At 34.0% G+C, this 26,248-nt stretch overlaps 2 protein-coding genes and 1 pseudogene across 2 annotated transcripts; 1 reads left to right on the forward strand and 2 right to left on the reverse strand.

The window, feature by feature from the left end:
• The first annotated feature begins 5,360 nt into the window (after nt 1-5,360).
• Nucleotides 5,361-6,135, forward strand: LOC132301156 (GDSL esterase/lipase At5g03980-like; annotated as a pseudogene).
• A 325-nt stretch (nt 6,136-6,460) lies between these two features.
• Nucleotides 6,461-11,577, reverse strand: LOC132299661 (sm-like protein LSM4). The gene is made up of 8 exons (XM_059796415.1): nt 11,442-11,577; nt 11,049-11,091; nt 10,882-10,923; nt 10,452-10,550; nt 10,247-10,324; nt 8,384-8,423; nt 7,151-7,318; nt 6,461-6,821 (listed from the first exon to the last, which is right to left on the reverse strand). The coding sequence occupies exons 2-8, from the start codon at nt 11,049-11,051 to the stop codon at nt 6,799-6,801; spliced, it is 453 nt and encodes a 150-aa protein (XP_059652398.1). The 5' UTR covers nt 11,052-11,091; nt 11,442-11,577; the 3' UTR covers nt 6,461-6,798.
• Nucleotides 11,578-13,768: 2,191 nt separating this feature from the next.
• LOC132299662 (F-actin-capping protein subunit alpha) lies at nt 13,769-25,699 on the reverse strand. The gene is made up of 10 exons (XM_059796416.1): nt 25,322-25,699; nt 25,021-25,136; nt 24,444-24,533; nt 23,722-23,786; nt 20,582-20,743; nt 16,462-16,540; nt 16,235-16,312; nt 15,320-15,394; nt 15,207-15,242; nt 13,769-14,445 (listed from the first exon to the last, which is right to left on the reverse strand). The coding sequence occupies exons 1-10, from the start codon at nt 25,434-25,436 to the stop codon at nt 14,338-14,340; spliced, it is 924 nt and encodes a 307-aa protein (XP_059652399.1). The 5' UTR covers nt 25,437-25,699; the 3' UTR covers nt 13,769-14,337.
• Nucleotides 25,700-26,248: the final 549 nt, after the last annotated feature.

Consider the following 26,248-nt stretch of genomic DNA (forward strand, 5'->3'; position numbering starts at 1 on the left):
CCTTCCCATTCATCAACAAGGTTACATGACAAAGTTTGCAAAATATACATATATACCTTTATACTTTTAGTGCTTTGCAAAAATAATGGGAAATATACAAAAGACACAAAAGTGAGCTTCTAGTATCGCTCAAGCTTGAGGTGGGTTGTCGTCCACCGATTCTTTTCCAAGACCTGAAAAAAAATGTATAAATAGTAGGGTGAGCTATATGCTCAGTGGGTGACACTTCAGACACAAATCTTGTGTCCTTGTGAATTTAAGCAAAGCATAGGCCAATGGGAGATAGGGATCATACAACGTAGGGGATCAAATACAACATATAAGTCAATTCCAAGTATAAACAATGCATTGCAATGAAATGAAATGCAATGCATGTCAATGACACTCCCCGTTTTCATTCTCAAAATCATCACTTTCAAACGTTAATACAGCCCGCCCTTTGGTAACCCCGCCGCGACACGAAAGGAGGATTGGCTAGTGTCCCTGACCCTTGGTAACCCCGCGGCGTCATTATGGGGCCTAGTTAGCTCAACCACGTTAGAGCGACTCCCTAGTCCCCTCTAGGCTATATTAACTTCCGGCCCGTTGGTAACCCCGCAACGACCGGGTTTCGCATAAAACCATTTTATCAAAAACACTTCCCTGAAATTCCCCATATTTATTTCAAGAACAATTTCTCCCATTTCATGCAAACCCAATGGTATGTGCATGTATATATGTTCCATACATTCAATGTCATGACATTTAAAATTTTCCATCATAAAATTAAACATTCAACATGTTCAACATCTCCTAAGTAATTATTAACACATTAAGATACAACAAAATACATTTAAGCATATGCATGTATATACATGTATGAGCTCAACATCATGAATTGGGAAATTTGGCGCAATTTAAATAAGCATACTCTCATACATCAATTTCAGCATGCTAGCACATAATAAACATAGGAAATCAACAACTAAATATAATTTGCACATGAACCAACCATATCCAAGATCGTGAAAACCCTCTAGACATCATTAATACCATCATAGATATAATTAACTCTAAATTAAGCATATTTAATACAACATGGAGGTAAAATTCACAATAGAACAAGACTAGAGTGGATTAAGATGCCCCTACCTCAAAATAGGCAAAACCCTAGAAATTGGGTCTCTAAATTCGAAGCCCCTAGGAAGACCAAAAACTGAAATTGCTTGTATGAGCGCGTAGAGCTCGTCGCGGGCTTTGTTTTGCCTCAAACGATACTTAAAAACACAAAGAAATGAGGGAGCAATCAAGGATTGAAACCTTGAAGTGGAAAAAGGAAAAAGAAAACAGAGAGGAAGGTGGAAGCGGGCAGCTGGGAAAGAGAGAGTGAGATGCAGAAACCAAAAACACACATGTGGTCTTAATGACCACTTTAAAACAAAATTGTGGGTCCCTCCACTAACACACATATATATAAAAATAAAAATAAAAACTTAAACATTACAGTTGAAGATGAAATTAAATGGACACCTTACTGCAAGTTCTTGGAAAGAAATTAGGGTTCATGCAACCATGTGGAATTGCTAAGCATTCTACAATCCTAGGTTGGATTTGTAACGCCCAAAAGATACCAAAATAATAATAAAAAATATATATATAATTTCGGCATGACCTCTGTAGAAAAAGTCTATATACAATCTGTTGAAATACAAAAATAAATGCAATGGCCTCACTGGGCCTTAAATTTAACCTATCATGTCCCAACGTATAATACAGATGTTATATTACATTCCCAAGATAGTTATATACATACAAAAGTCCCGTTCCTCCATCTCATCCAAATAAGGGATACATTTTAGTTACATCAATTTACAATCCAAAAATGTAGTTAGAATTTAAAAGTCCATAGCTTACAACATTATACTAATTAAACTCTAAGTTTCACAAGATAGTTAAAATTACATTTACAAAATGTTATAGTTATAATACAAAAGATAGTAATATGAAATAGGTCTTTGTGCTCGTCTAAAATCGTGGTGGATTATCGTCCGCCACCTCTTTTCCTTATTCTGAAAAATGTTAAAAAAAATAATGGGGTGAGTATAAGCTCAGTAGAAAGTGTTTAAGACACACTTCTTATATCCATGTGAATTTCACACAAAGAATGGGCAAAAAGAAACGGTGTCATACCATGAGGAAAACATAATCTCAACCACAGCAACAAGAATCTAGCAAATGTCAACAAATCACAAAATTTTCCCACAATATCATGAAGTGCAATGTTATGCAATGTCGCTCCCCGTTTCCGAAACAATTCCGTTTCAACAATCAAACCGTTAGTGTAATCCGACCCAAGGCACCTCCAAGGCGTCACGAAAGGAAGGTTGACTAACTATCCACAACCACAAGGCACCTCCAATGCGTCGCATCCGGCCTAGTTAGCTCAACCATACTCCCTTCTAGACTACACTAACAACACGGATTACTAGGCGCCTCCTAAGCATCCGATTTTTGCAAACACCTTTGAAAATATTTTCCCAAAAAACAATTTCATTTAGTTTAAAACATTTTTCCCTTTTTCTTTCCCAATGGATACATGAATGCTTCATACTTCTAATCATCAATTTAACTATAGGCTTTCACACATTCCTTTTGCATCATCATCACAATTTAATAAGAATTTCTAAACATTCATTTTATTTATTTATTTATAATCACAGCATCAATTCTTTCAAAGCAATAAGCAAATAAATAAATAATCATAGAACATACAACATATCAACACTAAGCATCAACACTAAGCATGCTTATTTACCGCAATAAAAATAGACATATATATGAACTCAAATAACACATAGAACACATTTATCATTTTGATTACACATAACTACAACAACAATAAACTAGATAATTTAAAATTAGCATGCTTAGGATCAAATTTATAGAGAAAAATTCACAAAAGACCCAAGAAGTTGTAAATTAGAATACCCTTACCTCAAATTGATGAAAACCCCCAATTTGAACTCAAGAACCCTAGAATTTTGAATTCCCTAGAGTGTACCAAAACTGAAATTGCTTATACCCACTTGAAGATCTCGCCGTGCTCTCCGTTTTGCCGCAAATGGCTCTCAAAAACTCCAAGAAATGAGGAAGTAATCAAAGATAGAAGATGAAGAAGAAAAAAAAATTCGTTCCAGCGAAAGAGAGATATTTGGTCTGGTCTGCCGAAAGGTAATGTCGTTACCTTTGATATAATAGGAATAGGAGGTGGGTTCCACAGGTATATAAATATTTATTTAACTTTATATATATAAACATTACACGATCATCATCATCATCTTTGTCCTTTTTTCGAATAGATATAAACATTACAGGATCATCATCATCTTTGCCCTTTTTTAAAATAAATGGGTTGGCCACATAAATTCTCCTTCTCCGTTGTATTCTGTTATACGGTATTTAACTTTCTTAAGTCATTTTTAATTATTTCATTCTATGTTAGTGTTGGTCCTCCCTCTTAAACTCTTATACCTTGTATACAAATTAGACTTTCTCTTTTTCACATATCACATATAACTACATATCAAATACACTTGCTCAATTGTTATCTTAAAACAAAAAATATCTCAATACACACCTTTCATGATTTATCATATAGGTTCTGGAATCACTGAGAGTATGAGTCAAAAATATCAATGCATGAATTTGAATGGCCATGAAAAAACTTTAATAACAGTGAATGTATGTGTTGTCGGAGTTAAACACCCAAAATCCTTTTTGGTCTAATGTAGGTTAATTATAGGTTTCAAAAAAATTAAACGCTACATTTTTAAAATGCCTTTAATCAAGACAAGGTACAAATACATAGCCAATTGCTGAAATTAGCATATTGTCACGCACCTTCTATTTGTAAAAAGTTGTGCCACACGGAAGATATGTGAGTATTGAGAAAGACTCTGTTCTACATGCCATAAGTATAATAAAATTATAAAGTCTTTCAAAATTATATGAAGATTATAGAATGTTGGAGAGAGCTTATAAATATGTATACAGTGCAACAAAGAATTTTTTAGAATTGTGAAAGAGGATGCCTATAAATAAGTGATTAGTGTCTTTTGGGATTTGTATAAAGTCTGAAAAGCTTAATTGCACCATAACGAAAACGCTCATTCATCATGCTGATAAGCAAAACTATAGAGGCTTATCATATATTGCAAAACTATAGAGGCTTATCATATATTGCTAAGGTTCATTCAAATGGGATGTAATACACAATGTCATGCAAAAAAATACTCATTTATACACCCTTATAATGATTCAACTTTATTAATAATTGTCATGAATTTATTTCGGTCAACTATCTTGACGTAACCCCTGCCTTTGTAATTATATGAAACCTGCAAATACCATATGCTAATTCAGACTTCTTGAAACAAACCTTTCACCAAAACATCACCTCCCAATTGATCAACACCACGTGGCCCAATTAAAATATTTTAAAAGGCAAACAGTGTAGTCCTAAAATTTAGTGGGTATAGTTTGTAAATGACCTGGAGATGAGATCAAGGAGTATGAAAAAATATATATATAAAAAATGCAAATGTCAAAAATAAATCAGTGAATCAATCATGTATGAATTGAAATATTAAATGTAGATGTGGTAAAAAAAAAAAAAATTAAGAGTACAAAACACAAAATGATCCCACATGCAAAGCTTCCAAGAACGACAAATAGCATGGCACTCTACTGAAACAATTTCATGTTTTTATTAGAAAAACAACAAAAAGACGTATAGTAATAAATCAGCAATGCAACACACTACATCATAATGCAACACTCATACAATAACAACAATCTAATACTTAATGCAACACATTTACATTAAAGATGTAACACCCGTACAAATTATTTCATCGTGTTATAACGTTACAATAACATTAACTCAAAAAATTAACTCCTTTATATAGTTGTTGCATTGACGAATTAAAGTTATTATATTGTCAATTTAAATGTACAGGACCAAAAAGATAGTCCCAAGAAGTAAACTTAGAAGGAAACCATAGCACGGGATATTAGAGTGAACAGGTCAATATTTGATTTCTCCATGTAAACACGCCTAAATTTGCAAAAATAAGTACACAAATGATTTCCTAAAATCTCAAGAAATAACTGCTTTAAGAATTCTTCACCATGTCAACTCCATTAAGAAATTAGAGTAATTCTGAAATTTACGACGTCATTAAAATATGTTATTTATTTTCATTTTCAAAAGTTCCAAATATTAATATTAATGCTAAAAATGTTTTGCGTCTTCAGACATGGTTGAAGGGTTGAGAGAGTTCTGTATTTTTTTTCACATTGTGTACCTCTTGAGGCTTTGACTTCTCAATCCCTTCAAAAACACTGATGCAATCTTCACACATGGAGCAAACTTTGCAATTGCTGGTTCTACAGCATTACCAACAAAGATTCTTGCGGTCAAGAACATTTCATCTCCGGTCACCGGCAGTTCTCTTAGCGTTCAGCTTGATTGGATGTTCACACATTTCAATTCCATCTGCTACGATGAGAGAGGTTGTTGATTCAATCAAATCAATTACATGAACTTGGAACTTCGCCGGGGAAAAATAATAATAATAATAATATTTAGTTCTTGTTACTAATAATTGTTTTCACAGATTGTGTTGAGAAGCTCAAAAACTCTCTCTTCTTGGTTGGAGAGAGAGAGATGAGGGAATGATTATAATTATGCATTGTTTCAAGGCAAATCCATGGAGGAGGTCCAGAGCATGGTGCCTGAACTTGTTGAAGTCATTATGGATGCTGTTAGAATGAGTATTTCTAAAAATCAATATATATATGTGTGTGTATAATTATTTGCCACTATCTATTTTAACTCTTATCTAATTATAATTCTATGAATTGGGTTGCAGAGAGTTATTCGGTATGGAGCAGTTCGAGTGGTTGTTCCCGGAAATTTTCCAATAAGTTGTCTTCTGATTTAAGACCAATGACTTGACGGCTTATGATGGAAATCATTGTCTGAAATCGTTGAACAACTTTTTGATGTATCACAATGATCGTCTGCAGAAAGCCATTGAAGATTTGACACGAGGCATACAAGGTTATGGCGGCCTTCGCCAACGACATATGTAGTCATTGAGAGTTGGAAATTATGCGGTTTGATTGATTGATTTGAACTAGTTAAAAAAATAATGCTTTTACAAAACAGTTGCAGGGTGTTTGGTGGTAATGGGTGTGGAGATCCAATTCCTTACCAGATTTTCATCTATTGCTTTAAATAGAAAAATAAGGGAGGGTTTATATAACCCAACACCTCCTTAACACACACACACACACACACACACACACACACACGCGCGCGGTTGGAGTTGTCCTGAGTGTGCAATATTGTAACTTTTATGTTAGCACAGTTTGGATTTATGTTTTGCATAAGCCTTTAATCCTTCAACAGTTATGCTTTGAGAAATATATATATATTTTTTCATTGCACAAAACATATCACAGTACTGATAAGGGTTGGGATGTCTACATACTACAACTATCCAAGAAAAAATCAACCACATTGCATTTTAATCTAAGCAAGAGACGCACCTAATAAAAAACAACATACAAAAAGGAAATGGAATGCAATATCTGTTTACTTAAAAGTCACCATTTCCCTTCACATCCTCCTCAACCATTGGAGCAAATAAGATCTTTTTCCAACCACGTATTTTCGCACACATTTTGCGCTTATGCTGCCCATTAAAGCATCAAATTTCTTTCCATTTACTTGCTTTGGCAGCTTTACTTGTATCAGCCACGACCACGACCTCCACCTGTAACCAAATTTCAATCCACTGATTATCTTAGAAAGCAACAAAAATGCAACTTTGTCAACAAATAGGCAAGTGCAGCACCATGCAAGTGAGGACCAACATAGACACAATTTTTCACATGGGGTTTCTTTTCTTACCAACTCCATAGCAGAATATACAAGCTGAAGAAAATCATGAATAGTGTGCATGGATACCATGTGTTATGATCACCATAAAACATGTTTTTAAAGAAATCACACGGTTGTGTTTGGATGAAAATCATCAGAAATGTGAATTAGGTTTACTGTGTTTGCCTCCTAGAATAGGAATAAATGAGTATAAATTTATACCTCTGCTGCCACCAGGCTTGCTACCAGACGCTCCCCTGCCCCGGCCTCCACCCATGCCTCTGCCACCTCCATCATCCATGCCACGCCCAATACCTTTTGCTGGCCTCCCACCAGGACCATCATCCCTACCTCTTCCTCTTCCACGCCCTACCCCAGGCGGTTTTCTGTCTGAAAAGGTAAAGTAGCAAAATTTGCGAGTGAGTATGAGTGATAAACAGCATTAATCACATCTTGAATTTTTTTTTTAACTATTTTAGTTTTCAATTCAAGTGGTTGCCATAAAACTAGAAATGCCTGCCAATTCATGTCGTCAAACATCTTTTATTTTCTCCTTCTTTTTGTTCACATGTTTTGTTTCTCAGAACTACATATAACAAAATATATAATAAAGATTTGGGATAAGTTCTACCCAGACGGCTCCATGGTTTTGTTAACATCAGAAAAAAAACTATACGAAATGGAACATCAACCAGTATGGCACTTGGAACGGCTAAAGCAGCATCAGCATATATCTTGCAAATAATCAAACAAACTATATAATTTTTATAAGGAGGCACCAAAATTATGCAGGCTACAATGATGGTAATAAAGACCAGTTCAAATTCAACTGTTCTCCTAAGATACATAAATTTCTTCTGGAACAAATCCCAAAATGAAATATGTAGATACTTATACCCTGTGTGAACTTTTGAGCCAACATATAAACAAGTTGGGATTAAGGTAAGGATTCATGTGGCCGACCCCATTCATATGGGAGTCATGGGACTAAGGCAAGGATGATGATGATGATACACATAAGTTATCAAAAGTACCACACACTGTAACTTTGTCCAGAGTAGTTGTAGTGCTTGTCAAAAACATTAGGTTGAGAATTGGAAGATTTAATTACAACTGTCATGTACTTGTGGTAGAATGTTTTTGGTGTCTATTCACAGAAGGTATCTGCTGGCACCGGTATGCTCATTTGGCCATGCATGGATGATAACTTTAAAAGATATGATCATGTTGACACTGGGGAAAAAAGTTACATGGATTATTATTAAAGCCTAGCTTCAACATGCATAGAGAAGAAAAGACTAAGAGAAGAAAGGTATTACTTCATTTAAAGAAAACATGTTCACAATTTATCTCAGTTAGTGTTTGAAAAAAGAACAAGTCACCAGGATTAGAATAAATATAAAAAATATAAATAGAGTACTCCCGTGGGTTTAATAATAAAATATTAATCGGTACCTTGACGGCTCTTGGTTTCTTCTTGAACTTTATCAATCACCTGGAAAAACAAAACCAACATTATAACAGAAATAAAAAAAATTCACTAGCAATTCAGGAAAAGAAAATAAAGCTATACCAAAACCAAAAAAATGAAAGAAAGAAGAGAAACAGACTAACAATATTAAAAAGTAATGACATTGGTCAACTTTCTGATCGAAATCAAATATCAATACACTACTAAGTCCAATTTCATGAGAGCAAAAGAAATTGAAATAATAATAATTACTGAAGGAATCAAGTAGTGAACTAATGTCTTTAATCACATCATAAAGCAATAAAGAAGCACTGCAGTGATATGTTTGTGCAAGAGGATAGAATTCATCTGATAACCTGTAGTACCAAAACTTTTGCCTATATCAATTCACAGGCAAGATCAAGAAATAGCAGCAGATAACCATTCTCTAGACATTATAAGAAATTAGATGGGCTTATAGCATTGTCATTAAACTGCTTATAGACCGAACTGCATTAAATATGATATTGCAATCAGTTAAGCAAACTTAGATAAGAAGATTTATTACATTAAACAAATGACAAAAAGAATAAGTATAACTAAAAAGAAGGATCTATAGATAAAAATGTACACCTGCTAAAATGTGATGAAATTGTAGTTAACATAATGGAATTTAAATTTGAAATTTATACTGATATAGCCATTAGTATAGCGGCCAACCTTAAGTTGCAATGCAATATCTTGATGCCATTTTCAAAACCACATAATATTTCCTGAGATTTTGAAGACCTTGGTGATCTGGCAAGTGTACATTGCAACAATTGTCAAATAATAAGAACCCCTGTCCTATTGTAGTTTTTAATATTTTGCTTATATCAGCCCACACCTCCTTGTGGGGTGGTAGGACCTGCACATTAGTTCTTGTGACCCATTTGTGATACGCTCTGTTATTTTAATACTAATGTCACAACGGGTCAGTTCCACGCCCAAAAGGACTATTCACTTGCTGGGTTTCCCGTATCCCACACCCAGTACACATCCAATGTGGAATTCAACACTTTTATGTGCCCATGACAGTAAGCTAGCAAGAGTTTCAATCAGAAAGAAACAACTTTGTGCAACATAATGCCTAAGGTTATGTATGTTTCCAGTCCACCCTCAAACAACATTAGACATTCTTTGATATTCTGATTTTTATCTCAACCATCTTTTTACAATGTACAAGAGATATCCCACCTCAACCCAACCAAAAAAAGGGACGGACATGTATTTGTAAGGATAATTTGAGATCCTCCAGCATGACAAAAACTAAAATAGAAATTGAGTGGAATGCACTTCAAGGAATAGCTAATAAGATGTTCATGCATCCACAAAGAACACTAATTTAGTAATTTTCCTCTATAATCAATTTAAGTATTATTACAGAATTTTGTGTAATTCATAAGTTTTCTAGTAAGAATGCATGGTCTAAAGAATATGACAGTAAGGCACCTTAAAAACAAAGAGTCGTGATTCTGTAAGCATGCCTAGAATGATAAACTTCCCAACATTACAAAATCACGACTCTTTCAATTCTCAATAAAGGAAACTTCAGCCTTTTCGACAAGCCATGAAAAAACCGAACTCATGTTTTATGCTAACAACCAAGAACTGACGTCCAATGAATTAACACCCTTTGATGATTAACCACAATCAAGTAGTTGGGATCAAGGGTTTATCTAGTTGAATGGAGTAAGTCCATTGGTACCCAAAACAATAAAAAAATGTGCAAAGGCGAATAGGCAGCATCAGCAGCAGAATCTGAAGTACAATATAATAGGAATGTCTTCAAATAACTATATTCATTAAACATCAAAAGCTAAACAAACCTCATCCGGAACACGAAGATATTTAATTGTATTCCCACGAATGTAGCATTCAGGCATTCTCCAAAACCTATCTCCATCCTACAATTAATTTTCAGTTTTAGGTGCAACCAAGATTCATGAACATTATATGTTATTACTCATCAAAGGATGAAAAATAAATGAAAGAAAAAAAATATATTAAAAGCTGATGAAAACATTCAAATACTTTTGACGTGCAGATGACTTCACGAAGATGGATATTCATCCAGGTGTCGCAATTCACCAAATGCCCGTTATAAGTCTCCCCATTTTTTAGTTCCACCAACTGCCACAACAATAAAAATCTTTAGAGACACACAGAGAAAATTTCAAATCCCCAGGTTTTGCATATTATGGTTTGAATAAATAGAAAATTTCACCTTTAACTGGAAAAAAACTCATTGATTGTTAATTTGGGTTCATATTGCATACAAAAAAATGCAGTTAAATATTTTAATTTCTTTTCTTTTTCAAAATGTTCTTGGCAACCATACAGAGCATAAATATGAATCATTGATGTGAATTCTTTCGTTTTCAGTATAATCTCAGTAACAACAACAACAACAACCACAAACCCTAAATTAAGAAAATCAACTCAAAAAGGGGAAGAGTTTCACCATTGGATGCCCCTGTGCAGTCTTGAGCAGAGAAAGTGGAAGCTGCAACAGAAAAAACTAGATCAGTTCAAAATACAGACACATACACACAACAGAGCTCTAAAGAACACCAAAACAAACCAAACCCTAACGGAAGTATCATCAAATCAGTGCAGTGATTAGCATACCATCTTCTTGTACAAACAGCACAATCTACCGATGTTAATCCACCTGCAGATAAAAGCGTGGTCAGAAGAGAAGTAATATTTAACAGAAGCTCCGTTTACTTGCTGAGAAAATGCATGAAATAAAAAACAAAAAAACTTTGAAATTTGAAAGCTTAAAACAACGCATTCACAAGACTAATACAACTACGCAGGCTTGTTAGGCTTGACTTTTCTGAGTCTCCGGAAACCAAAACAAGCAAAGCATAAGATTTACTTTCTTTTATTTCCTCAGCTTTCTTAGCAACCAAACGAGGATTAGTTCAAAAACTCTATAGAGAGAACTTTTGAAGTTCAAAGTATTAAACTAAGAATTAGAGAAATAAAATAGTATCAAAATAGATGATTAGAGAGAACCTTATATCCCTCTTTGTGTGAAGAGATCGAGAGAGATCTGTGTCTCGCTAGTCGCTGGTTGTTGAGAACAACTTTGAGAATGGAGGTTCTAAAGGGTTCGATAAAACTGTGAATTTGCTTTAATGGCCCGGATTTATATATTTATATATTATTTATTTATTTATTTATTTATTTTTGTGCTTTGGGCATATTCCTCTAAACTCTAGGCATATCAAACTTTTTCGTGTATTAAGTTGTGACAGTACTTGTGGCTCCCACCGTTACTTGAATCATTGACAAATGGACAAATTCTCTTGCATTATAAAATTAAAATAATAATAATTAATACTAAGACATGGCCAGTGAGTATTTATTCTTCTTTGATTTTGTTAGGAAGATGTGGTGATTTGTTAATGATATATGTATAATACCGCCTAAATATTGTCAATAAATTAGGATATACACTTGCCAGGTAATACTTGATTAAGATTTAATATGATGATCGTGTGACATATATAAAAAGTTGGATTCTCAAACATTCCACATTTATACATAGAACTGTGGAGTGTTATATAGTTTTTAGAATATTAGTGAGAACAACTTTAAGAATGAAAATGATAATGGTTCAATAAAATTGTGAATTTGCTATAATGACCCGAATTTATTTATTTATTTATTATTTATTAGTATTTTATTTATTTTTGTGTTTTGGGCATATTCCTCTAAACTCTAGACATATCTTAACTTTTTCCTGAATTAAGTTCTGAGTAAAGACAATACTTGGTGGCTTCCATCACTACTTGAACCATTGACAAGTGGACAAATTCACTTGCATTATAAAATTAAAATAATAATAATTAAGAGTAAGATCACGGCCACGAATTTTATTCACCTTTAATTTTGTTATGAAGGAAGATGTGTTGATTTATGATACACTTATTATATACTTTCACTAGTGACTATTTAAATATTGTCAATAAATTAGTGTATACATTCTCAAACAAAAATAGAAATTGTTTTTAAAATATTCAAACCTTAAATTTAAAGAAAGTTGTGTCAACGTAGGTGTTACTAGGATATTAAATACTTGAATAGGACTAACATGATGATTAGGTGGCATCCGTGTAAAGTTAGGAAAATGTAGAGTTTTTAGGACATTAGTGAGTTTGTAAAAATTTATAAATTATATTTTTTTTTTTTTTTTTTTTTTTTTGTAAATTATAAAATATTTTAGAAAAATTGAGATGTAGGATGGTAAATATCTCGATAAAATGTTATAGAAGATAAATTTAAGTCATTGTAATGCATCTTACAAAATATCTATATAATGGGTGGAATTCTCATTTTTAGTCAACAAATTGTTAGCATATAACTTAAAAATGAAAATGTGAATGACTGGTGATTGTTAGCATATAACTTAAAAATGAAAATGTGAATGACTGGTGATCAGAGGTACGCTTGTAAAAGATATCAAAAGGGTTGAAAGAGCAGGTTGATGGTGCCAGTGATTTAAAAGGAAATATGGTATTCTGTATTGATAAAGAAAGAGAAAAATACTACAATACTACTCAATTAGAGTTTTGGTAGTGATGTTATTTCACTAATAATTGTATTTAAGGTAAATATTATTTTAATAATTATCATATTAAAACGAAATCTTGACAAAGTATACGTTTTTTTTGTTCCTCTCAAAAATTATTTTCATTCTCTTATATATATTTTCACTATTCCCATAACTTGATTAAGAACAATTTAAATAAATACATTTATGTTGTTTTGTGGTGTTTGTATCAGAACAATTTGAAAAAATGCATTTACGTTTTTGTATGTGTTCTAATGTTATCTCTTATTCCGGAAAAGAAAAAAAATATATAATAATAATGCCTTATTCTTTCTCACCCCATGATTAATAATTTTTTAACAAGACAAATCTAAAAAATTCTAATTTGCACCAAATAAAACTTAATGAATGGAACTTGATTGACCAAGAGTCTTGTGACATTGTGACATCTAAATCTATTTTCTCCAAATTAATAATTAGATTGAACTACATAAATAAGAAAATTCCTTTACACTACAGTATACCCTTTTTTTTTCTTCTAAAAGACACGTATTCATGTATCATAAAAATTAGAAGGATGCTTTATACTGATAGAGGCGGAGGTAGTGAAGACACTGGAGAGAAGAAATTCTGACACAAGTTAATAAAGATTTTTTTTCTTAGTTGACAGAAGTTAATAAAAAAAATTTTCTTAGTTGACACAAGTTAATAATTAAAATGGAGAGAGAAATTCTGACAGAAGCTAATAATTAATTTTTTTTTTTAAAGAAATGCCAGACATCATGAGTCATGAGAATATAAATATAAAAATTTAACATGGCTAGGTCAAGTACAATGTATTCATGAACCAAACTCTTACATCTTCACACTCACTTCTTGCTTTTGTTGTTTACAATGAACCTAAATTAACCTCAAATCATTCAAACTAACCAAGGCCAACCAAATCCCAAATCTCATTCCATCGTCTGATTATACCAGAGTGTTTTCTAAAATGTCAACAGGAGTCACCAAATTTTTTTTTTTTTAAATGTAAAAAAGAGAGAAGGAAATGAGACCCATCCTCCTTTACAGCTCTTTACAGTATATAATGAATATAGCTTAAATCACAAAAATGGCCACAAACTATAAATTCATAAACCAATTAGCCCCCAAAAAGAAGGAAAACAAAAAAAAAACAAAAAAAAAAACAATAACCATCGCCCCCTCCCCCTGGGGCCGAAAAAAAAAAGAAGAGGAAAAGAAAAAACTCTGATAGCAATTAAAACACGGCAAGCATTCATGTCATTTGATACACCAGCAAACCAATACAGGAAATTAATCCTTGAGAGAACATGCCATGTACTTCAAGCTGGTATTTTACTTTCCAATTCCAAGCTCTTTCGAAATATCTCTAGTCACGTTAAATTGCATGGTATTATGCCATGGGAATAGGGTACGAGTAACTGGAAGCTTCCTTCGAAGGTCCTGCATTGTGATCATAGGTACAAAAGGGTATTACTAATAAAATGAATTCGGGTGGATGTTCAAAGAAAGGGCAATTACTACTGAGAATATTATGTCTTTTTCAGAAATCAAGGATGATGATGAGAAATCAAAAAAAAAAGGCTCGAGAGCGGAAACTTGATGATAAATGCCTCGAGGACAAGATGTTGGTTATCCTGATAAAAATTTAGGTTAACACTGCTTATTATCATGCTCATTAATTTTCATAGATCAATACTGATGCTAGTCCAATACAACTGCAATGCAACATTAAGGTTGACTACAAAGAAATGAGGTCCATTGGGAGTCTAATGCCATATGAATAATGGTACAACTTAGGCATCACCTACCCAGTGGTACATGTTCCTTCTTGCCAAAGGTGACATAGCTCAAAATTGTTAGTGGAACAATCCTAGCTACCCTGTCAGTGGCAGAATCAAGGACCATACCTAAACTACGACATCATGCAACGAAAGAAGGCAGAAGGCTGGGGGAAAGTGGGTGGGAGAGAACTTACTGGTAGGTTGATTTATTAAGAGCTATATTTTGCAACTTTGAGGCTTATACATAAAAATCAATGACAAGATCGCCACATAACTGAAAGAGACTTGCTTGTATATTGGTTGTGTTATACACCATCCAAATTGTTTGGAAAACTAATGTAGTAACCAAACTTGGTTCTTCAATAAATTTAAAGGGCACTTTTCATGCAATATTTCGAACGCACCAAGTCTAGAGAGTACCTTGAAAGTAGTATCTGGCAAATTTGAATAGGATACCTGCATATACATTACGGTCAGTAAAGGGCTCTCAAAACAACTGCAGCATTTGACCAATTAAAAGACGTATAGAGAACCTGAAGAGAAGCTAGATACTCTGTTTCATGGTGACGAATAATGTTGGTTATGGAAATTGCACAATCATCAGGGGACTGAAACACATATAACAAATATCAGACACGAAACAGATTATCAAAGAATGAGAAATAAATAACAAATCAAACATGCAAAGAATTTACTCAATAAAAGTATTAAAGAGCATGCAGAATGCCTTTTCAAGTCAACAAATAGAAAACAGGGAGGATCTTTGACACTAAAACCATTGCAAATTATTTGCTAGAAACCATAATCACAAGGTTATAGATAATTAAAATAATGATAAATTAAAGAATCCAATAGATTTGTTCAGAAAAAAATTTATCTAACAATTCATCGAAAAAAGATTTTTTATTTTATATATCTCTAATGAAATTTAATTGAAACGGCTTAATGCACCTGAGGAAGTTAAAAACCAATAATGCGAAATGCCTGACAAATCTAAAGCTTAAGTGTCTATAAAAAAAATTGGAACGTTCCATTGAAACGTCATGATTTCGAAATAAGGAAGAAAAAGGCTCAACTTTATGTCCCAAATCTTTTATTAAGCATATTTTAACTAGATTTTTTTTGACAAGTCAGCAAGGCTAAGAGAAAACCTCCAGGTGATCTGGATAACCATACTGAAAGCCACCTAGGTTAATCCATTTCTGAACTACTTTTAGACTGTCTTACTACTATGCTATTGGCATTACAATCCAGAGTAAAGATGTCTTCACTTTAAGGTATTCATTTTGCAACATTCTTGCTCCTCCGGTATAATAAGTCAAAATGTTCAAAGGAACCTCATTTCCCTATGGAATCACAAACATGTAACAGAAGTTATGGACCTGAACACAGCAGGTAATTTGACCTCATAACCAAAAAGTTTCCAACAATGCTATTTTCAAAGTAACCTGAAATATAGTTGAATCTTTGCATTCGTGTTTTGCATCTAACTGGACATTTCCTTCTTCAAAGTAATGGGCCCCAACCTAGAGGAAAGGTAGAAACAAAGAATTCATTAGTTCATGCTTACGGATACATTTTTGAGTTACATAACAAGGAGAAAAAAAACCCATGAAAGGGTTCAATTGAATTCAAAGATATACATTGGTTATGCATTAAATTAGCCAAAAAGTACCTGCATTTTGCCTCTTACTTCCACCATTTGCACGTCATCCTTAAACTCAATGTTCCATATCGAGCGCCAACTTCCGTTGCTTTACAATATACAAAAAGAAATTAAATAACTGAACCGTCACACAAGAACCACAATTTGTACTTCTATTCCAATAAAAAATGTAGACTTACAAGGTGAAGCAGGCATGGGTAAGCAACATTTTTTACCCCAGTGAGTAAAGAATCGTTACGTGCTCTTTAAGCCAATTTTTTTTTAGTTACATCTTAAAGAAACAAAGTCTATCGGGTCAAGGAAGCTACTCATGTCCAACAAGTTTTTACTTCTTTTTCCATTTTTAAAAACAATTGAACCACTATGGTATGATTTTGTGTTTGGAGTACCATTTTAGTGAACTTTAAAACACAAGCAATGTATTCCAAGCTTCACTTAATGGAAGCTCTGCCAAATTAAATGTTGTGACTTTAAATTTACATATTGAGTGAATATAAATTTGTATTTTTCAGCCTTTACCATAAGTTGACATCTTGAGTGAAACATAATATTAACAAACAATTAACTGTAAACAGTCAGATTTAGTAAAGTGTTAATATAAAGAAACTTTGCCATAATGGTGTTACAGGACGTTGGCATAAACCAATAAGGAGATTAGGCGGCAGTCAAAAGAGCTGCTCGGAAAGGGTCATGCCCACATCCTCTCGTGCCTCGCCCCTATCTCTAAAGGGTCTTGGTGCTGAAGCAGGTTCGTGGTGCATGTGCGCAGATTAGGATTTTAATTAATCTCAATTGGTCCTTCGTGACTGCTAAAGGAGAAGTAATAGGTAGGGATGACAAGAACTGAACCCGACATTTGTATCAAAAACAAATGTGCTACCAATTTGCGCCACATCCCCTCAATTGTTCTACAGTGTCATTGTAAATAATTCTTGTCTTCAAATCTATGTTTTCTCCATTGATATACAAGTTTAGCCTGCTATTCATTTTATTATTTTTATCATATAACATAAAATAATAGTAGAGGTAAAATACTTAAATACATACAAAATATGACCAGCATTCAATTTTTAGCACGTTAATGTACAATTCCTGTCTTAACTTAAAAAAATATGTGTGTGTGTGTGTGTGTGTTTGTGTATATATATCCAATTTCTGGCTGATGTTTATAAGCGAATGGAAATCCTGCCAGTGGATTAGCTTGACTTGACTTGAAATTTCCACATTCAATTATGTAGTTTTTCCCTAATGGAAATGGCCAAATTTAGTAGTCAATGAATCATTCTCGAAACAAGTGATGCATGTCAATTAAAAGTAAGGAAAAGGCAGCTAACAATCGCAATATAAACTCTCGCATCTGTGGAAAGAAAAAATTTGCATATTCACCTGGTATTCAGAACTTTCGCATATAAATTCTCGCATCTGTGGATAGTGCATTTGACCGGGGGGGGGGGGGGGGGGGGGGGTGGAGAGGAGTGGATGGAAGAAGATGGGGGAAGGAAAAAAATAAAGGGATGAATAAAGTATTCCATTATTTGACAAGAAGGAAATGGAAGAGAAATGAACATGGAGGGAGGAAGGAGGGTTTTTCTCTAGGCCTACCAATTTCTTTACTAATAAAAGTGAGCAGAAAACTGGAGGGAAAGGACGACCCCTCTTTCTACTTCAATTTTGCCTTGCAATCAACACGCCACCCTTAACATGCAAGGGTACAAGTTATAACAATAACATCATAATGCTGCATTCCTTCCTTCCTGCCCAACCAAACAAAAGAAGACTCCTTTTCTTCCTGCTCAACCAAACCAAAGGTGGAAAAGTCCTCTTTGTGCAAAATAATGTCAAAAGTTCAGTTTTTCACTCCCAGCACCCTGCATTGGCGGGCATACACTGGATGAGGCCTTTCATCTTTTCAATCCCACCTACCTTCCATCCTTCAAATAACCCATCCCTAACACTAAACAGAATGCAAAAGGAAAAACCTTCACACAAAGTGGAGAGCTCCATCAAAAGCAGTGCATCGAAAAGGTCAAGATGATAGCACCATGTTAGCCAGTAGCTAATGTTTCCTCGTGTTTGGGCATCAGTAAATATCGAATAATAACCAGAAAATAACCCGTCACAATTTAAATTAGCTTATTTCTAGTTACTTCCATTCAAGAGGACTAAAATCCGTATCTAATCAGCCAATACCCTGTCACAATTTAAATTAGCAATCGCTTCTATGAGAATGATGATATAAATCTGGTGATGATTTTCCACCATGACACCTTTTATCCAATGGAGTGTAAAGAATTTTTCAGAGATAATGGAGCAAGAACAGAGGGACAGAACTTTTGACTTGAGGTATGGAATAATGGAGCAGTAGAAACTTCCATAAAAATATTTGACTATATTCCATGTGTTCTTAGATTAATTATAATGCATAATTAGGAGATGGTAGCTTTGGAATATATCGACAAAGTGAGGGATGTAAATTGTATCAAGTTTCGATCATCAAAAGTTCAAAGGAGAGTAATTCAGATTCAGATTCAGAATCAACTTGGATAATTTTTGAATAATAAAAATTATGTCCATCCTTATCATCCAGGTTGACCTTTACTGAATACATTGTTGCCATTTAATCATCAAAAAGCTTTGTACAATATCATAAAATGGACAAACACTAGCAAGATTTGAATTCTTATGAACCAAGAGGAGATAAAAAAAATAATATCACTCACATGATAGGGATAAGATATGTCACAGTTGTGAACAGTCCGTTTATTAAAGATAAATGTGGTTAAAATACTTAAATAAGCAAGTAGGCACCCCATACTTGAAGTCAACCTAAATCTCAAATGAGTGCGATATGGAGGCAATAACTACCCAAACAAGGCACATCATGATGAACTCCAAAGATATTTATACATTAAGCCCCCACACCAATGAGTTATTCTGGAAATGTCGCAAGTTCAACATCAGAAAGTCTTGCACTGAGCAACTTCTCAGATTGTGGGCTATTCCTCATCAAATTTAATCAACTATATCACTTTGGCAATTCATAGTCATGAAGGTCAGGGATCCACCACTAATGGGGATGAACTCAGCGGCTCAGCCATGCGCCGTTTAAAAAGGGTTGATTCTAAGGATACACGGTTATTTTTTGTTTATTTATAGGGTTTAATTATTTAGTATTTATCCCTTGATGTTTCATATTTAAGTCTTCAAATTTTGGTTGGCTTTGGTATTCATCTCTGCGTGTGTGTGTTATGAAGTTATCTAACCCTCTTCTCCTATTCTCTTCCTTCTCTCCTTTCTCTTCTCAACCTTTTATTTCTCTTATCTTCATCTCTCTCTCTTTTTCTCTTCCCTCTACATCAACCAATCTATCACTCACCAAGAAGATGACAAAATGGCTAAATTTCATACTAGATCTCAGAGTAAAAAGCATTCTCAAGGGCAACTCACAAGATTACTGGTTCCAGTTATTCTTTGTTATTCTAATCCAATATCCTATAATGTAATATTCATTTGAATTTTGAACCAGATTGCTTCTGACAGAATGCTTCTAAATGAGGCTAATGAATTCAGTCCCTAAATGTGCTACTGTGTCTAGAATTCTAGGCATGCCATTTTCAGAGAGCATGTAATTTCCACAAGTCTTGGTGCAATTACTATGGGTCCAACCATGTAAAATTTTCAATAGACCTCTTAATGCCATCTTTGTAGATCCATCCAAAACTCAACTAAACATTGTCATCCCATCTGCCAATGGAAAGCAACCCTCAATTTTCAAATATGATTGGCTGTTTAGAAAGATAACTGTCACTAATTCAAAAAGTACCTACCTATTCCAATTTGTCCCACAAAGCTTCAGTTTTGAGTAACATCATTTAGCAATATCTCTTGCAATCAATCAAAAAAGAATACCACTATTCTTAGCTCTTTTGGCCCAATAATATCTGTGATCATGAGTAATGGGTAATGAATACACCATTCAAAATACAATTAAATTAGCAGAAAACAACTTATATAAACCTGACCACATGTGGAATAACTACAGAGAAAATTATGTTAGACAACGAACATAAGGCCAAAAAAAGTTCATATAATAGCGATTGAACTTTGTAATTTAACTAATTTTACATACCAGAAATTCTGTGGGCTATGTCTAGCAGCAGAAATCACCACGACAAGTTCAAAATCAGATCCTGGTTCTTCAATATCTTTTCCACCAATACAATAAACTGTACATACACCTTTTGGATAAGCTTCGCCAACGTATTTGACAATTTCTGCATCCAGAGCACATCTGCCACAATAGAAATGGCATTATGAAGGAGAATATAATAATAAAAGCAGCAAACAACATGGTAAATCATGGTCTACCATGCAAATAAATCCAGCTGTGTTTGAAGTTGCAGCTAAGACTATGACAATTTGCACAAGATGTTACATATATATCCGGATATGTGACACAATACAAGTTACAACAAATAAGGAAGATAACATCATTTTGCTAGGTATCACAGGGAACTCATGCATCTTGCTCGAGATAGAGCCACTGGTGATATCACATGACTATTCACTCGAGACTACATCGTCTAACCATCAGCCTGCAAAAAAAAAAAAAAAATTTGTTTTTAGCGCTCTCCAAGCACCCAATTGTGGAATTGTCCAAACATATTCCACTTTCCTCCCAAAATCCTCCTACCAACCACTCAAATCCCTCTCCATCTTCACTCTAACAATCAAACACAATTTCATACTCTCTCCTTCACTCTCAATCCATCAATACACATATCAAGCCACTTGATACCTGACTCTCTTTATAAAAGAATCATGATTTTTACTATTTTGAACTTTCAAGTTTAGACCCATAGGCATGGTTTGACAAACCTGTCGATTCCGAGCAAACCGGCCAGTTCACAACAGAAAAACCATCCTCCGTTACCAGTACTCACTGATTTATTGATGAGTCCCAAATAAATAAATACTGGTTCGCATTCTGGTGAATATAATAAACTCGTACTAAATAGGTTAAGAGATGCTCAAGTAGAAGACAATCTACATTCATCATCATCCATGATTAAGCACAACATACTAGTTTAGATTCGACCGACTCCAGATGAAATGCCCTTAAGGGGCATGGAAATGGCTTGTAATGGCTTCCAACGAATTAGTGCTAGCTTAGCTAAAAAAATTATTTATTGATTAGCACATCTATGAACCCAAGCAATTGAAGAAACCATTTATGAGAATGTCAAAGAACTCATGCGTAGGGTAAGCATGCTTCTAGGAACCCTTTTTTTTTAATAAGTAAGCATGCTTCTAGGAACCCTAAAAATTGCTTTTCACCAATTTACTAGCATGCCTGCATTCCTCTCTACACGAACCTTCTCTAAGCATTTCTTAGAGCCCAATAAACAACTCCATACCCTCAACTTATAACGCAAAAACCCTTCTCACAAGGCAAAAAGAAAAATAAAATAAGGATCATATACAATTCCATCAATTTCATCCATACTGATACTGTCAGCAGCTAATTGGAAGCATCCATAACAACTATACTTGATGCTTCCCCAAGGTGAAGGATACCATAAATGGTTTACATCAGGAATATGAGGCCTCCCTCCACAAGAAATCAAAACCCAAATGGATGAGTTGCACCTATATTCTCTCTTACATGGTTACACCACAACCATTTCTTCAAACTAAATGAACCAATAGTAGGCAAGACAATTAATGGTTTACTTTAGGAATATGAGTTCTCCCACACAGATAACCAAAACTCAAGGGATGCCCTGAACTGAGCTTCTCTCCACGCCTCCAGAAAGATACTACCATTCTTCAAGCTAAATGAACCAAAACTAGGCAAAACAATATCCCACGGAATAACATTCCCTTTCATGTTTTACACCCCCAAAACCTAGAAAAGAGATTCCCTTTTTAGAATTAAACTGAAGAGGAGTCACCATCCAACCAAATAAAGGAGAATAATCTTCGCCACAAACTATTAACAAAGGGGTAACCATCCCTCCTGCAGATGATGCAAATGTTAGATAAAAGGGGCCTTCTCACTGAGACAACCCAAATAAAGGAAACTAGCTTTGAACATTAAAAGGCACATTCAAGAGCCATTTTTACACTACTAGCTTGAGGGTATTCTTTCTTTCTTTCTTCTTCTCCTTTTTAACTTTTTTTTTCTTTTTTTTTTTTTTTTCAACTAAAAACTGTGCACACCAGAGAGAGATGGTATAAAGGATTTAGAAGTGAACATGCACAAAGAATCCATGCTCAATACCTAAATCCTACCTAAACGACAGGAGATACATTTATTGATGGACTCGAGCAAAGACGTAAGCTCTGAGATTCCATCATTGTTAAGATTGCAATTGAAGTGAATTTCCAGGATTGACCATATGGGAAGGGACCTAAAAGATAATCAATAGAATAATTATGATTTCTAGAAAGCCCATATAATCTTATTTAAGCAAAGCTAAAAAAGAATTCCCCTAATACAGTATCTTCTTAGGAATTTTCTGGCATTTCTCAAGAGAAACCTGGCATAAGGAAAGAAAGTACCATTCCTCTTCTATGGGAAACAATGACTCCCACTAACTATTGGCATTGCATCCTGGCCATTGTCTAAAAGGCAATAAATGCTATGTGTCGGTATTGCTAAAGGAAACACCTCCCCACCTTGTAAGATCTCCACAACCACTTCCTAGTTCTAGCCTTCTAGGTTTGTTCCCTTAGAAGTTAGAACCACATCGCCAAATTCTAAGCCCCTTATCAGAAAAGTTCCTCTCGAATTTTCAATTTTATCAACTGCTTTCAATAGTCACTGAATGAGAACAGTTCCGCAATGTATAGAAAGATGCCTCTTTTTCTGGCCACAAATGCCTTTTAAGCCTAAATTCTTCATTGGCCTCAAATGACGTTCCAATCTCTAAACAATGACAACTTAAGAGAGCATCCTGAATGGAACTCTAGACCCAACCAACTCCGAATTTTCATGCAAGAATCAACTAAAGCTAGAGCCACCTCTCAAAACCAAAAGAAGGATGCACAAACAAGAATACATGAGGTGAACAAAATAATTTATTGCAACAACAATACACCTAGAAACATCTAGAATGGAGAACCCTGAATTTTTATTTTTTATTTTTGCTGTCAAACTTTGAGAATAATAAAAAATAATAGTGCCGAATGCTCGCGTGATTTTAGGAGGAACCCCCACTTGAGAATATATAGCATTTTAACCATAATTTGAGTTGAACAGCATACCGATATTCCTCAATATATGGGGATGGAAGTTCCTCATCACTTGCTGGCCTCACTTCTTTACAAACCTAGACCAATTTAGCACACCATCACATAAAAGATGGGCCCAAAAAAAAGAATTACTTAACAATGAAAAGATTTAGAGAAAAGAAAAAAGGATAGCATGATACATCATGTGCTTTTACAAATTTCAAACAAAGTGATGCAAATAGAGCAAAACCTATCCCCTATAATTCTGAGTTTCAACACCCCAAAATGCAATGTGCAGGATACTTGGCTAAAAAAAGAAAGACAACTTAATTGTTTAACAAAGTCGGCTGGAGCAATTTTGTAACATTTTGTTCTACATTCATAAATTCAAGTAATACTCACAATTTTGGTATTTCACCATGCTTTTATTTTCATGCTTTAGCTCATCCAATAATCATATACATTTTCTACTCCTACGGTCTTTTACAATTTTAAATTTAATAAAGAAATGTCATAAAGGCATCCCCTTTCATGTTAGATATAACCTCAACAGTCAACACATCTAGACTTTGGAAAAATAAATAAAAAATTTAATCACTTAGCTGACTAAACGTAGTTTGACTTTATGGCTTTCTTGAGTTGAGCTGGGCATTATCTAAAGAATAATGGCAAGTAAACACTAACCCGCATTAATTTGATTTCTTCACCAGCTTAAAATGCAATATGCAGGATGCTTGAGAAAAGACACAACTTACTTGTTTAACATGGTCCACTATAGCAACTTGGGCAGTCCTTGGATCAAGATATTCATGCTCATCAAGCTCTCCAAATGATGTGATTAGCACCTGCAAACAATTGAAAGAGAGATTACACCGAGGAGAAATGTTCTGGCAGTGTGTTCAACAAATTGGGATTGTTAATATCAGAATAATGCCACTGTAAACTATTTTTGTTAAAATGATAGAATAGCACAATTGTCTATGCAAAGTTAAAACCAATTGGAATGAACAATCAGTTCAGTGTTTTTGTTGGCCCCAACAAACAGCAAACATTCTAAAAGGCTAACAACTTCCAATTCAACTAAACTTACTCCGCGCTACACTAAGTTTGCAGAATTAAAATTCATATCTATGTAATTCTTCAGAATAAATAAATTTTATGTCTTTTACTACACTTCTCCTAGTATAAGTACAAAATGAACCTCAAGAAAAGGTAAAAACAAAGGGAATAATCAAACCTAATTGTAGACAATTCAATGAACCATATGGGGTATCTATAAGTTCAACGGAGAAAAACCAAGAAATCAATAAATGGGTTCATTATGAGACTTACATCACCAATTCTCCCAGGCATTTCGAGGCGAATCATGTGAGATTTGTTGTGTTGTGGAAATGCCTCAGAAGCCGCAAGATTGTACACATTATCGTCATTCAAAACTGATCTAATGTCTACAAAAGCCAAAACAAAAAAGGGCATGATCACAAGAAAATAAGCTAATGCAAAAACAAAAGAAACCATGAATTTTTAGTGTGTGTGGAGTGAGAAATTATACAAAAATGCGATTGATTTAGAACCAAAAACGAAAACGAAAGTGATTATAAAAAAGGATGAAATTTTAGAGAGAGAGAGAGACCCTTTGCGACGTATTGGATTTCGCCGGGAGGAGAGTTGAGGAGGAACCATTTGGCAATCTCTATCTTCTGCTTGTCGCTGAGCTCTGTTTCTTGAGTTTCTTCGTCGCTCGCCATTCGCTGACGAAATGCAACTGAGATATACTACCAAAATTCGACTCTCTCTCTCCCTATATATGTGTATGTGCGTGTTTGTGTGTGTAATTGTGTATCACTTCTATCTTTATATTCTTTTGTGGTTTGAATCTCTAGAATGAAAAAGGGTTCGATGAGAGAGAAAGAGAGAGAGGGATGTATGTGTGCGATGTGAATGATCTGTAAAGAGTTCCGGTGGGTGTGACGAAATGATTTTGATGGTGTATCGTTTTGAGGGACAAACGACATTTTCATTGGAATTTTGAAGATGATAGATAATGAAGTTGATCTCAGCCGTTAATTACTATATGATCATTGACATTAATTTAACTACTCTATTAAATCTGTTTTCAAATTGAAATTGAAATTAAAAATTTTTATTAATTTGAATTTTAAAATACTTTTTCTAAACGTGAATATCTTCTATTGAAATTTCAACTACATAAATAAAATAACATAATATGGTTAAAAAATAAATAAATAAATAACATAATAACATGATTAAAACATTTTAAATTATATATGGAAATTCTAAAACCCCCAATTCAAAATATATATATATTTGAAATTCAAAAGACTCCTAATTCAATATCTTTTATTTGTATCCATAAAATCCATGAAAACGAAATTCAATATGCTAATGAAAAATCTTTCTCATCCCCTACAATAGAGTGAAAGAGACTACAAAACCCAAATGGATAAGTTGCCTACCCAATCGGAAAAGCCCAACACCAACTATATCCTTTTTTTTTCTTTTTCTTTTTTGTCTTCAGAATAGTCTTGTCAACTTTCAT

The sequence above is a fragment of the Cornus florida genome, unplaced genomic scaffold (genome assembly GCF_030987335.1).
Source record: "Cornus florida cultivar Cherokee Brave unplaced genomic scaffold, ASM3098733v1 CherokeeBrave_3.0.0_Hap2_Chr03, whole genome shotgun sequence".
NCBI classification, from domain to species: domain Eukaryota; kingdom Viridiplantae; phylum Streptophyta; class Magnoliopsida; order Cornales; family Cornaceae; genus Cornus; species Cornus florida.